Genomic DNA, 15560 nt, shown 5'->3' on the forward strand with positions numbered 1-15560 from the left:
TGGCCTGAAAAAACGTGTCTCTGAGAATCTATATTTTAAAATGTTTCGGGGAGAACACACCCGAACACCATTCAGATATCGCTCCCTTTGATGATGATGATGATGATGATGATAACTAGTTTAACGTGCCCATATACCACTAGGGTTTCGAACACGCCCATCCCGAGTCCGACCTCCGATAAGATCGGTGGCCTGACTCGGGATGTGTGTGTGTGTGTGTGTGTGGGGGGGGGGGGGGGGGGGGGGTGTTAATAGAATAATAATTAAAACAAAAAACAAAAATTACAAGCCAAAAAAAAAGAAGAATTGACTGCTCGGCCGAATATTTATATAATTTGGAGCATTTTAGAAGGACAGTCCAAAAATAAAAAAGAGAAAGAACAGAGGATCGGACTATTTAATAATATTAAAAAAAAAGTAATTTCGACATAACATTTTGAACAAAGGTCTAAATGTTTAAAGTCCAATCTATATGCCCACGTGAGTGGCCTCGTTAAGGCCGTTAGGGTGTGGAGGTTGGCCTACGGGGAACTGATGAGCGGAGAACCGGCAAAGGCGGGGATGAAGTGCTTCCATCTCTGGTCGGCGAGGATGGTTATAACACTCCGGTAGTCGTTGCCGAAAAGGGCCTTGACGATCCTGTAGATGGTATGGCTATCCATCTCTCTAACTAGGACCGCTTGTCGGTAGACTCCTTCTCGGCGCTGAGTTAGTACCAACCCCGTCTTGCCGGCTGCAGACTTGATGGTGTGTAGCTCGTAAGCGCTTCCATCAAGCAGTTGTTTCAGCTCTGGTTCCACTAGTCCGCCCATCAGTAATGCCGGATCCGAGGTGTCCCCCTGCACGAACTTCAGAAAGCCGGACCTGATTTTCCCGATCTGAACTTTCCAGACGGCTTCCGAGTCGGAGGGGGACGGTGCCTGTGAAGGTGGAGGCCTTGCCTTGTCAGGCTGGTCGCTCGGCAAGTCGAGAGCACAGGCGACAGCGTCCAGCTTCATCGAGAGTTAGATTGGAAGTGTTACCTTTGAGAGCTTGACTTCTTTGGCTTCGACAAACTCAAACTGAGCTTTGTAGAATTGTGTTACCCCCCCCCCCCCTTATATAATCCTGGATCCGCCCTTACAGTATGCCATTCTTTTCCATTCTTGTCTAATGTTTTTTTTCTTTCTTTCTTTCTTTCACTGCCTTCGTTCCCTCTTTCCGTTCGTCCGTTCGTCCTTCCATCCATCCATCCATCCATCCATCCATCCATCAGAATACTAGGTTTAACTAGACCCTAAACAATAAGTTTAGATAACCTATATATATCATCCATACTTTCATTTTCAAGTGTTAGTTAAACTATTACTCTATGCTGGGGTGTCGTTAAACATTCATTCATTCATTCTGCTATTACAACAGCCCACGATCATGCTGTGAATAAGGCAAAATAGAAGCAAACTCAAATAATAAAATCTTCTTGGAGTCTATATACTTTACGGCAATCTCATTGGTCGAGAGATGCTTACTTTTGTTTGCGTTCGTATCTCGATGAACCAAATAAATTAAGACCCGCCTACACCACCTGACTGACTCGCACTACTTTTCTGAAACTAGCCGGATTATTCAGCCAACCATATTTAGATATTTTGAATAAAACACACGTGAAAAATAAAAAAGGCAATACAATTGTGACACAGATACCACGCAATAGTGCATTTTTTTATACGATAAATTAATGCAAAATACTATAGCAGAGTGGACATACGCACTGGTAATAAACATCATTGGTAATGGAATGAGACTCGATCGGTGGTCAAAGAAAGTTCACGTCTGAAACTTACTCGAAATCGTTGTTCTACAGCTGTTGACGAAATTTAAACGGTTCCCCCGACAGTGTAAATGTTTGGTACATTCCCTTCATTCACATTCATAAAATACAAATCTGACAATTCCTTCCAACATATATAAACAAGACGTCAAAATGCACACAACTCCTACGACCGATTAATCGAGTGCTCTTTCAACTCGGTACTCGTCGTTAACAACTCCTACGACCGATTAATCGAGTGCTCTTTCAACTCGGTACTCGTCGTAAACAACTCCTACGACCGATTAATCGAGTGCTCTTTCAACTCGGTACTCGTCGTTAATAACTCCTACGACCGATTAATCGAGTGCTCTTTCATCTCGGTACTCGTAAACAACTCCTACGACCGATTTATCGAGTGCTCTTTCAACTCGGTACTCGTCGTAAACAACTCCTACGACCGATTAATCGAGTGCTCTTTCAACTCGGTACTCGTCGTAAACAACTCCTACGACCGATTAATCGAGTGCTCTTTCAACTCGGTACTCGTCGTAAACAACTCCTACGACCGATTAATCGAGTGCTCTTTCAACTCGGTACTCGTCGTAAACAACTCCTACGAACGATTAATCGAGTGGTCTTTCAACTCGGTACTCATCGTAAACAACTCATATGCCCGAATAGTCGAGCGCATCCATCGTAAGTTGGCAAAATTTACAAAGCAACCATCGAGTTAGCCATCTTCGTCGTGACAGTTGATGGCCTGATACTAGCATTAGTCTCAATAAAGTTTACCAAAACAATATTACAGGCGACTTTTAAAGCAAAAAGAAACCTATATTATTAAATTATAACTATGCATATAAATTTAATTATAACATTTGACAGAAATTATGTTTTGGTTGTATGAAACGAAAAAACGATGTGCACTCTTGTGTATGACCCGCTACGCGGAGTGATACATTGTGCACATTGTTATTTCGGTTCATATGTGTATGAACCAAACAATAATTGCGATTGATTCTTAAATAACATAATATTTATATTAACAAATGTATACGTCAATCTAACCAATGCATGACAAGTCGATCGACGTCCAAAAACCAGAAGCTTGACACGTTGACGTATTCGATCCACTATACCAGACGTAGCCGTCGTTGCAGCTGTAGGTGGCTACTGAATTAAAGGGACATACCCTAGTTTTTAAAAAGTAAGGTATATTTTTTACTGTAAGAGCCGTTTTTGATAACTGAAATCATACTTTACTCAGAATTTATTGTTTAGATTATCCATTTCCGTACTTTCGAAGTGTTTTTGGTCATCTGGGTGTTTTTAATATCACACAATGCATTTCTCATATTTTTAAAAACGCACCTGCGTCTGAGAAGAAACAGTTGTCGAGTCGAGTTTTATTATATTTTTAGAGCGTATTTCACCATTTAAAAGTCACAGACTCATGTTTCACTCAATTGTAACATTATCCAAATGTGTTACAGGTTTGTAGATTAACTAAACTTAGTGTTAATTTTCATGGGCTGAAACTAGGGTCTGTTCCTTTAACTAAACTTAGTGTTAATTTTCATGGGCTGAAACTAGGGTCTGTTCCTTTAACTAAATTAGTGTTAATTTTCATGGGCTGAAACTAGGGTCTGTTCCTTTAACTAAATTAGTGTTAATTTTCATGGGCTGAAACTAGGGTCTGTTCCTTTAACTAAATTAGTGTTAATTTTCATGGGCTGAAACTAGGGTCTGTTCCTTTAACTAAATTAGTGTTAATTTTCATGGGCTGAAACTAGGGTCTGTTCCTTTAAGGGTGGTTCCATCCGTGGTGATGCTGACATGCGGAACTCCAGTAGGTTCACCACAATCAATTTCTGAAATATTTACATTGTAAAATATTTATAAACAGCCTGGGAATGGACCAAGTGTCGCCTAATTTTACCTCTCAACCTACCTCTCTCTCTCTCTCTCTCTCTCTCTCTCTCTCTCTCTCTCTCTCTCTCTCTCTACCTCTCAACCTCTCTCTCTCTCTGTCTACGTCTCATTCTCTCTCTGTCTCTGTCTCTCTGTCTCTCTGTCTCTCTCTCTCTCTCTCTCTCTCTCTCTCTCTCTCTCTCTCTCTCTCTCTCTCTCTCTCTCTCTGTGCGTGCGTGTGTGTATGTGTTTAAACGATGTCTCATGTCCCCACGCCCAATTCAAGACAAAACTATACGTATTTGGTTTCTTTGTTTATTGTTGTTGTTGTTTGTTTGCTTTTTGTTTGTTTGTTTTTTGTTTTTTTATCCGACTTTATATAAAATTATTAAAGATACAAATGTGGCTTGTGCACAGAACGTTTGGTAGGGTAGTTAATACGACGAGTATTAAATGTGACAGTATTTGTTGTCAACATTTTAACAAATTTCATCTAGTACCACTGTGTCAGGTAACCGTGTACTAGGAAAATACACGGGGTACCTGTAAAACTAAGTATTACAATTTTGTCGGAACTAGGGGTGTTGTAAAAGCATTCTGTTATATCGAAAATGAGCAATGCAATGTTCCACTTTCTTGAGTTAAAACGTTGAGGGAGGGAGTGTAGTACTGCTATTATAGGGTCAAAGTGTGGCTGATATATTGTATATAGTATTCTAACCACAAACGTCGTTCGATCCTTCGACCCAGAAACCCCAGGCGAGCGCTCTACCCACTGAGTTAGATTCCTTCCCTTAAAAGGGCGGGGTCGGGATGTAGCCCAGTGGTAAAGCGTACGCCTCATGCGTGGTCGGTTTGAGATCGATCCCCGTCGGTGGGCCCATTTGGGCTACTTCTCGCTCCAGCCAGTGCACCACGACTGGTAAATCAAAACCCGTGGTATGTGCTTTCCTGTCCGTGGGATGGTGCATATAAACGATCCCTTGCTACTAATGGAAAAATGTAGCGGGTTTCCTCACTAAGAGTATATGTAAAAATTACCAAATGTTTGACATCCAGTAGCCGAACATTATAAATTCAGTGTGCTCTAGTGGTGTCGTTAAACAAAACAAACTTTAACGTGCACCAGGACTGGTATATCAAAGGCCGTGGTATGTGCTATCCTGTCCGTGGGATGGTGCATATAAAATATCCCTAACTACTAATAGAAAACATGTAGCGGGTTCCTATCTAAGGCAATATATTAAAAACTACCAAATGTCTGATATTCAATAGCCGAATATTATTCAGTTCAATTATGCTCTAGTGGTGTCGTTAAACGAAACAAATTTGAACTTTTATCAAATGTTTGACATCCAATAGCCGAAGATTATAAATTCAGTGTGCTCTAGTGGTGTTGTTAAACAAAACCAACTTTAACGTGCACCAGGACTGGTATATCAAAGACCGTGGTATGTGCTATCCTGTTCGTGGGATGGTGCATATAAAATATCCCTAACTACTAATAGAAAACATGTAGCGGGTTCCTATCTAAGACAATATATTAAAAACTACCAAATGTCTGATATTCAATATCCGAATATTATTCAATTCAATTATGCTCTTGTGGTGTCGTTAAACGAAACAAATTTGAACTTTTATCAAATGTTTGATATCCAGTAGGCGAAGATTATTAAATCAGTGTGTTCTAGTGGTGTCGTTAAACAAAACAAACTTTAACATTGACCACAAACGTTAACTTTGTCTGCAATGGGTTTTTATTTGGTATAGTACAACCAAACACCTGTGTTGTTTTTCTATATAGGGGAGATAACTCTATACTTGATTCGATGTATGGCCTCAGATTACAGTTATCTTCCCATTTGGTTGTCCGGAAGTTTCATCGCGCAAGTAGTCTGCTGTTTAACTGTGATTATTTCATGGCAGACAGCTATGAAGTGGCAACTGTTTGACTGAACTGACAGGGGATACCATGTAGTTTGTAAACATGAGTAACTTGCTGACATTGAAGACTTGTTTGTGGTAATTCCGGCACATGCAAAAGTAGTGCTTTTTGTGTAAAATGGATGTACTCCGGCCTGGTTTAGAGGGTGTGTTTGTTTAAACCAATATGCTGGGAGAAAGAGCTGGACAACAGGGGTTGTCCTTTTCAGGGTATGTGTCCCCCATGCAGGCAAAGGTACATACAAAACTTTACGGGCCTGCTGATATTAATAAAAATGTTATAGCCACTAAGGCTATATAGAAACATATAGCGAAATTAATTGTGGTCTGAGGCCGTATGGAACTTGCCGCAGCACATTGGAAAGGGTTCATTTATGTTCCCACCTCTTCTAACTGCACCCAAGCTTCAAGCTCTCTGTGAGATACGAACCCAGGACCTGCCAGTGTTAAACGAAGAGGTACGCAGTGACACAGTTAAATATTGTCTTCTAAAAGTAAGAATTTCCACGTAAGTGTTTACATAATCTTTATTATAATTATTACTTTCAAAAATGGAAGTGAAGTGTGTAAAAAAAACCCAGGGGTATAGCCACCCTAGCCAGTTCTGACAGTCCTGGCTATTGGGGGGGGGGGAGTGGGCGGGGGGTGCCTCTATGCCTCCACCCATGGCTATGCCAGTGAACGAACAAATGCGTACCCCGGAAGATTAGGCGTTAATTGACAGGGACTTAAAAAATATTGATTTGTACAGCTCTGTAGCAAGTCTATCTACAGGTACACAATATATACTGAGCTCCATTCGAAACGCACCAGTCAAATTCTAGTTATTGTAGTCTAATTATAAATTTAACTGATTTTATATCACTGGGTGTATTTGGGTAGGCAATAAAAAAAACAAAAAACTCGATTCTGTGTTCCATAGCAACCTCACACGTGCGATAGCAATAACCTCAGAACATTGGTAGATGCGTTTTCAGTGGAGTTGAGTCTATCAACCTGAGATATAGATAGACTTGCGGAGGGCCATATTGATTGATGCAACTCCGTGGACGAATCCATTCATGTTAGCCAGTTTGTGGAAACTTGCACGTCCATCCGCGCTGATCTGTAACAAATATTACAGAGAAGGAAATACAGGTAATAGAAAAAGAAAAAAAGAATACAGGTAGGATGTTCTACGAGTTTGATATCTCGGTCAGTAGAGACAACACAGCTACTTGGAAAAGTAATTTCATTTCAACTTATTTTCGTGCTTATATCCAACTAAGGTTCAATCACGCTGTCCTGGGCACACACCTCAGCTATCTGGGCTGTCAGTCCAGGACAGTGGGTTAGTTGTTAGTGGTTAGTGAGAGAGAAGAGCCTTACACCTACCTACTGAGTCGTTAAAACTTGCTCTGGGTGGGAGCTGGTATCGGGTTGCGAACCCTATACCTACCAGCCTGTAGTCCGATGGCTTAACCACTGCGCCACCGAGGCCGGTTAGAAAAGTCAACTATTCTGTGTGTGTATGTATGTAAACTAACGGGCAAAAGAAACGTATCACTTTTAAAATAAGTTTATCTGAATTAAAGATACTGCAATAAGTTTGAAAGTAATGAGAAAACATTCGCCAAAACACACCGTGTTTCCGAAAAGTCACTGTTTCCGGATTTAGTTAATTTCGTGCAGTCATGAAAAATGTGAAAAACAGCATAATTTGAATTTGTTAAAAATGCTCGTGCATGATTGTTGCATAAATACCGGTGTGGGACAAAGCAAGGAAGCAGTATCAAAAAGAACATCAGATAGATGCCGAGACTTACCCAAGCAGAATGCAACAGAGCTATCAGTATGGCCGATATGGGGGCCTCTCAACGGCAGATTGCAAGAACCTTCAACTGCAGTCAAGCTGCCATCAGCAACTTGTTAAACCGTTATCAGCAAACAGCCCAGGCACAAGACAGTGCAAGATCGGGAAGACCAAGGGTCACAACGCCAGCTGAAGACCGCTACATCCGGACAATCCACCTGCTCCATCAGAGCTTTCCGCCCCTACCGTGGAATGGCCTTGACCCCTCTACACCGTCAACGCAGATTACAATGGGCACGAACTGTACATCGGTGGCAGCGGCGTGATTAGGAAAGGGTGCTGTTCACGGATGAAAGTCGCTTCAACATGTTCGAAAATGATGGCCAAGATTGTGTTTATCGACGTCGGGGAGAGCCACTGGCGCTAAACTGCATCCAAGATGTGCATCCTTTTGGTGGAGGTGGCGTCATGGTATGGGGCGGTATTTGCGGTCAACGGATAACAAGGCTTCTCATCATCCATGGAACTCTGACTGGTCAAAGATACAGGGATGAAGTGTTGCAACCCGTTGTAGTGACATTCTTGATTCAACAGGCTAGGGGTACCCTTTTATAGCAGGACAATGCACAACCTCATACAGCCAGACTTGTTCAGGATTATCTCAACAACGTTAACGTCAATGTATTGCCTTAGCCATCATGTTCTCCAGACATGAATCGCATAGAGCATCTCTGGGATCATCGTGATCGACAGCTGAGACAACGCGTACCTCCCCCAGCAAATCGACAACAGCTTGAACAGGTTTTGTTGGATGTTTGGCGCAAAATTCCTGCTGACGTCATCCGGGTGGGTGGGTTTTTCGTGATTCAAAGAAAGTACACATCTTTCACGTATAATATGTCTATGTCTAAAGACCCCCCCTCTCTCTCTCTCTCTCTCTCTCTCTCTCTCTCTCTCTCTCTCTCTCTCTCTCTCTCTCTCTCTCTCTCTCTCTCTCTCTCTCTCTCTCTCTCTCTCTCTCTCTCTCTCTCTCTATATATATATATATATATATTCCACATGTATGTATCATTTATTATTTTATTTCAGGTATGGATGAACAGTTGTACAACTGTTTACATAAATTAATCACAACTAGATGGTAGCAAGTTATTCGTTCTACCGTTCAAGTGATTAACCAACTGAACCACGATGGCTGAAAGCAGTGTTGTTCCACTCCTTGAGATACGTGACGAGTTCGTCACGTGTGAGATTTGTGTGGAGTATTTTGACAATCAGGACAAATCTCCACGTATCTTACCGTGCTTCCACAGCTTCTGCTGTCGATGTCTGGAGTCGATTTGAGAGAAGTCACCTGCTGGAGTGAGATGTCCCAACTGTCGGCAGGTCTGGCCTGTTCAGAATACCATATCGGCAACATTTCCACAAAACAAGGTACTGAGGAATTTAGTTGAATATCTTACAATGAAAAAGAAGGTGGATGAAATTATGTGCTATGAATGTCCTGACAGTTCAAGGGCAACAATGCGTTGTTTGGACTGTCGGGAATTTATGTGCAAAGGATGCTCAACGTATCATAAAAAATTTGCAATGCTAAAGGACCACAAGACTATTTTGATTAAAGAATTGGTTAATATGCCTCATGATGACTTTTTTCACCAGACAGATACGTGCAAAAAACACAACAATATGATTTTAGATTTATATTGCAAGAATTGTGCAACTGATATCTGTTCATCATGCGTTCATGTCTCTCATAGAGACCATGAGATATTGGATCTCAAAGATGTATATGAAGCAAAGATGGACCACATCAAAACAACACTGAAAGATATCCAAATTTCATCAGACAGAGCACAGAAGTATACATCAAGACTTTCTGCACAAAATGCAACTCTAGATTCGATAAAGGAAAATGTTCTAAAAGAAATTGATGATTCCTATGAAGAGATTATTCAGAAGTTGTCTGACAAAAGAAAACAGATGAAAGAAGATGTCATTTCAAACGTAGACAAACAAAACGCTGACAGAAACGAGCAGATGGCGTTGGTCGAACAGTCAGAACTCCTCAAGGTGGACCATGTTTTGCACTGTAAGCAAGCTGTGCAATTTGCACGAGCTGCTGACTTTATAGAAATGGCTCCGACCCTTGAAGACAAACTTCGCTCTGTGATGGAAGGTACGGAACTGGTTGATATTCCTATACAAGAGGTTACCATCGATGACACGTTCAAGCAGATAGAGAAAATTATCGAAAAAACTGGTGTACTATGGAATGGAATTATTTTCAACAAAAACAACTCAGGTATGGAATTTGATATTTGTTAATATTGATCACGACAAAATCAATAAATTATTAAGTGATGATTTCTGTTATTAAACTTGCTATTTTTTTTATGATAACTGGCAAGGGATATATATATATATATATATATATATATATATATATATATATATATATATATATATATATATATATATATATATGTAATCCTGTCAGTCTTTTTAATATCCTCTAAACACAAGGTGTAAATTTCATTGTTTTGATTCTATGAAATGGTTTGAACTTGCCCCGTGTCCATGTTGGTGTCCCCTACAATCATTTTAAATTTCATATTAACCAATATGTTTTCGACTTGGCAAGATGATTGGGACGGTGCGGTTGCGAGCAAGCTTCATTCTGTTAAGCCAGTCCTGGGAGAGTGGCAGTCATCTTACAGGCGGTGCAGGAAGGATGAAATAGTCATGTGCCGTGCCCGCATCGGCCATACATATTTGACACATTCATTTATGTTAAAGAAGGACCCTGCTCCTCAGTGTGAACACTGTCAGTGTACGCTGACTGTGCACCACATTTTGGTGGAGTGTGATCGTCTCAAGCCGACGAGAAGTGATATATTTCGCAACAGAAATGTTTTGGAATCCTTTAAATTCCATCCAGAATTAATTGTAAAGTTTTTGAAACATTTTGACTTCTATACAAAGTTTTAAGGTTTACTTACCTGGATTTTATGTATTGTATTATATTTTTGCCCACAGCTCCTTACACTGGTTTTACATAAATATATATAAATATTTTCATATACTTACCATTTTTTGACACGCAATAGCCGCTGTGTATTTTTGTGCTGGGGTGTCGTTAAACATGCATTCATTCATTCAGTATAAGTCACATGGTCAAAACTAGTTTGCACGTATATATATATATATATATATATATATATATAGATATAGAGAGAGAGAGAGAGAGAGAGAGAGAGAGAGAGAGAGAGAGAGAGAGAGAGAGAGAGAGAGAGAGAGAGAGAGAGAGAGAGAGAGAGAGAGAGAGAGAGAGAGAGGTTATTACCCTCGTGTATTTCGGTATCGTCAATATCATATATTAGGAATACAAATTGTGTATTTCGGTATCGTCAATATCATATATTAGGAATATAAATTGTATTATGCAACCCTCTGGCGAGCATAATACATTATTTTTATTCCTAATATATGATATTGACGATACTGAAATACACGAGGGTAATAATCTCTTTATCATTTATCTCAAGCTTAATACAACGTGTTTTTGTAAACTGTACACGCAACTTTTAATTCCAGTCTGCCATTACTAGACATTCAAATGACGTAGGAATATGTGGCGCGGTGTATTATTGAATGGAAATGACGTCAAACTCGAATGACGTCATTTTGGATGTCCTTATATCAAAACAAACTAGGGCTTAACGTTTCTTCTTCTTTTTTCTGAACGCTGGACAGGTTTCAGTGTCAAATTGCCATTGAAATGTTTTTATTCGATAACTATGAATGCATACGTCAATTATGGAGTGTCACACAAGTACGTGTGCTTAAATGTCAATAAACCTAGTGCCGTGACCTCGATTAATTTTCATCTAATTTGCAAAGTTATCAAATTCTTAACGTATGTGATCTTAAAAAGATCAGATACTTTGATTGCACTGAAAATGTAAGATATTATATATATATATATATATATATATATATATATATATATATATATATATATATATGCACACACACACATACACAATATAACCTGTATATAACAACACGCAAGGGACCTGACAGTGTAAACAGGTGGATGTGTTATACAAGTAAATAGAAGCACACGAAATAGTTTACTATGAAAACAATTTCTAAAGTGGAATGCATAAATGTGTCAACAGTCGTCACTAAAATGTAACATTACAGAGGAAATATAAATATGTTTACCACATAAACATATTCAAAGCATAAACTGAACACTTTTTGTCGAAAGTCACTCTATTATTCACATTTTGAAAAGTAATTTATCTTTGATTGCTTTCCACTGCACTATGTTAGCTATTAAACTGATCACGGGACACCGAAGGTTGCAAGTGAGAAATCATTATACAACCAGAAAAGGGCAACATTGCCAATGTGTAATGGCTGAACAAACATAGTGGAGACTGCCGCAATTTGTTGTGTGTTATGGCTGAATAGCATTTTAGTGTTGAGTAAATCATCTACTTTATATTGTGACCAATACATGTAATTAATATCCAATTTTATTCATTAAAAAGCCTTGTTAGCCAGGGGGAAGTTTAAATGTCTGTAAAGTCAGGAATGCCCATCTAAGAGTCATGACTGACATTTCTTAATGAAGTATACTAATGAAGAAATAACTTTAAAATGTATATCTAGGTGTGGCAAACGTATTCATTAAAATTATACTGATAAAATGTATGACATCTTTTTTCCATCCGACACCAAAATCTAATTTCCATCCGACATCAAAACTAAAGCGCCCATAGAAGACAAAAGGTTAATCAGAGATGTAAGTTAATTAACCTAGATTTTAAACACGTTTCTTGGTTATGTTATCTGACACCAAAACTAGTATTTTGAAATATACCCATATCTTGTGACCAATATGACAAGTTCAACTGCTGTGTGGACAAAATAACATACGGTCAAAATATTTTGTGTCCTTTATAGCATGTTTAACCATTAATTTTGGTCAAAACATAATGGCCGCTGGCCGCATTGAATAGGTGGCTGTTATATACAGACACAAATAAAGAAGGAAATGCATTTGGTGGGATTTATGGTGCCGGTTACGGAGAGGTGACCATTATATACAGGTGACCGTTATACCAGTCTCACCTATATTTATATATTTGTTTCAGACGAGGATATGATGAAAAGAATTCTCTTCCCTGTTGATGGACAGTCAGAACAGTACAGAACACTTCTCTGTAAGTAACGTTATATTAATATTTGCTAATATATAACATATTCTTGTGCACATATCAAACAGTGATAATTGTGTGTATGGACATGCAACATAATATATGATGTACTAATAATTACTACTATGGGCAAATAGTAAAATATACTGATAAATATGAAGATTTGATACAATATAATGACGGACATATTACATACTGTTTAGAAAGAGCATTTAGAAAATAGAATAATGAAAATGCATGAGACTGGAAGGGGAATCATGTTTTAATTCCATAATTGTATTCCATATTAATCTGTCCGTGGTTTATGTTAACCTGTCGTCTGACGCTATGATGCTCTTAACTTAGATATCTTTATTTTAATTGTTATGTATCCTTGTATGTGTGTTCTTTATATAATAGGTACGTTCTTTTTTATTTTATCACTGACAGTCTCTCATAGTTCCTGTAAAGATGGCTTATGTTATAGTTACATCATCCTTTTCCGAGAGATTTGTCTAGTTAGACCACGATTTTTGCGGCCGTTGAGTGACGGATTTAATGATCGAGGGCGTAGACTTCGCAATAGAGTTTCTGTTGTGTCGAAGACAGGTGAGTCCGGTATGTTTGTTTGATTATACTTATCTTCTTACGGTTCAAGCACGCTGTCCTGGGCACCACCTCGGGTATCTGGGCTGTGCGTTCATTTATGTTCTATGGCCCGTGGTTATATAGAGATTCACATTACAGGAGTGGACCTATCACTCACCTTACATTGTGTTGTTTCATACGGGCCTTATAAACAAAAGCAAGCTGGATACATTTATAGTAGTTGTAATAGCTTATTGAGTTGTCATATTGGGCGTGTGTGCAAGGGAGGAGGGTGTTCTGGGGTCAACCCTGGGGTCAATGCTGAAGGAAATTTTATAAACTTTTCTCTCGCTACAGTCTAGCCCCCCCCCCACCACCACCACCACACACACAGATCGAAAGGCAGTTCATTCCAGCACATTAGGTCAAGTGATATTTTTTTATGTGCACATTCAGAGCAAGCTGTTGTGGCGCATGCCTGTCATGGGCACAGTTGCGGGCCTTGGTCGGCTCTTCTGTGCAGAACAGGAAACGGGTTATGGTGGGTGAGAGAGGGGGCCGCTCGCCCTAGCAAGTGCAAGGGAGCACCAGCAGCCCGGGCGAGGTCGGTAGCGGGCGGGGGGAGGGGTTGTTTTCGTGCTATGGAATTTTGATTAAGTCAAAAAGAAAGGTTGCGAAGTTCTATGAAGGAAGTTTGGCGCATTTTTGAACGGTTCGCCGAAATATAAAGGGGATGCAGCACATTGGCAAGGGTTCATTTACATATAATGATCCTAGCTGTGCACTCAAGCCTCAAACGAACCCAGGACCTACCAGTACAGTGATGCAGTTAAAGATTGCCTTCTAAAAGTAAGGATTTTTTTGTTAATATCAGGGGTTAATATAAGTGGGATATATATGGTTTTACACACATTTTATTTACGGTTATATGGCGTCCGACACATGGTTAAGGACCACACAGATATTAAGAGAGGAAAGCCGCTGTCGCCACTTCATGGGCTACTCTTCGATTAGTCAGTGACGGGATCAGGTGCTTTCTGCCGGGCAAGTCATGGAAGACGATGCTGTAACCAGCGCCGCAGATCGTATTGACGATTCGGTGGATAGTTGGGCTGTCCATCTGATGTAGAAGAATCGCTTGTCTGAAGATCTGCTGGCGCCGGTGTGTCACGATAAATCCCGTCTCGTCGTTGAACTGTAGGGTGTGCAGCTCGTAATGAGTCCCATCCGGCAGTGGCTTCCATTTCTGGTTGCTGTACCGGCCTCGCAACTTCTTCGTGTCTGTTGTATCCCCTTGGACGTAGTTGCGGAATTCTCTTGAGTTTCCCCAAGGCCAACTCCCACGGGTCTATGTCCTCCTCTGTAGCAGGCGGGGGGATTGTTGGAGTAGGCAGCTTCGACTTAGCGGGCTGGTCGTCTGGTGGGTGTGACGGCTTTCCGCTTAGCAGCCACGGGAACAACTGTATCCATTGCCGACTCAACGGGAGCGGTAGGTAAAGTTAACCGCTTCACCCGAGTCGGCTTGGGAGTAGAAGTGGGCCATCGCGGTGGTGACTGGTACATGGCAGTGTTCAGTGTCCCGCTGGTCGCGTCCGTCGACTTGTCAGCCTGTGGCGTGCTGGTCTCCTTCCAGTAAGTAGATGGAGGGGGCGACGACGGAAATGGAACCGCCGCTGGCGGTTCAGCCGCCAGGTTTGGTTCCCCCTGTATCGCCCTGGTGCACGTCCTCTCTTCTTGAGTCGTTCCACGTCCTCTTCATGACCTTCTTCTTGGGTATTGGGGTATCGAGATCGCAGTATACTAAGGTCACGGTCGCCCGTGACCCAGTGTACCCGACTCGATACTCACGCAGCACGCCGTAACTAGCTAAGAGTTCCCCCACGTTGGGGGGGGGGGGGGGGGGTATCTCGAGAGCACAAACAGCAACGTCTTGCTTCATGGCGAGTTGAAATCGGAGTGTCCTGCCCCCAATTGTAAAAAGGTCAATTTGAGTTTGTTGACGGCAAATGAGTCGAGCTCCGAAATGGGTCGAGATCTGTCGGCGGGTTCCGGAGCAAGCTTCATGGAACATTACAAAGTAAAGGTGCTCACAGGCGCGTTTCCATGGCAATTTCATATTGTGTAATTCAGTGAATTTCAAAAAGAAACCAAATCATTAAACAGGAATTTTAAACGGGCGGGGATGGGGTTACGGGACCCTTGTAACCATCCTCTGGGTCCGCCACTGAGTGTCTGCATGAACATTATTATTGTTGTATTGCTTGAAGTTAGTTGTATACACTAAAGTGATTTACGCAAACTGAAGGGCATAGCCATCCCAGCC

At 40.8% G+C, this 15560-nt stretch overlaps 1 protein-coding gene across 1 annotated transcript; it reads right to left on the reverse strand.

Annotated features, from left to right (window-relative positions):
* Window positions 1–14286: 14286 nt before the first annotated feature.
* On the reverse strand, window positions 14287–14780 carry LOC121392355 (HMG-Y-related protein A-like). The gene is made up of 2 exons (XM_041523595.1): window positions 14742–14780; window positions 14287–14697 (listed from the first exon to the last, which is right to left on the reverse strand). Exons 1-2 carry the CDS (start codon window positions 14778–14780, stop codon window positions 14287–14289), a joined length of 450 nt encoding a protein of 149 aa, XP_041379529.1.
* Between the last annotated feature and the right edge of the window lie 780 nt (window positions 14781–15560).

Source organism: Gigantopelta aegis, unplaced genomic scaffold, assembly GCF_016097555.1.
Source record: "Gigantopelta aegis isolate Gae_Host unplaced genomic scaffold, Gae_host_genome ctg3650_pilon_pilon, whole genome shotgun sequence".
NCBI classification, from domain to species: domain Eukaryota; kingdom Metazoa; phylum Mollusca; class Gastropoda; order Neomphalida; family Peltospiridae; genus Gigantopelta; species Gigantopelta aegis.

Bases quoted from the DNA above. Each gene is read 5' to 3' on its own strand.
- LOC121392355 (XM_041523595.1), bottom strand. From the start codon at position 14,780: ATGGCCCACTTCTACTCCCAAGCCGACTCGGGTGAAGCG. The intron at 14,698-14,741 runs GTTAACTTTACC...CAATGGATACAG, and splicing joins AAGCCGACTCGGGTGAAGCG to TTGTTCCCGTGGCTGCTAAG.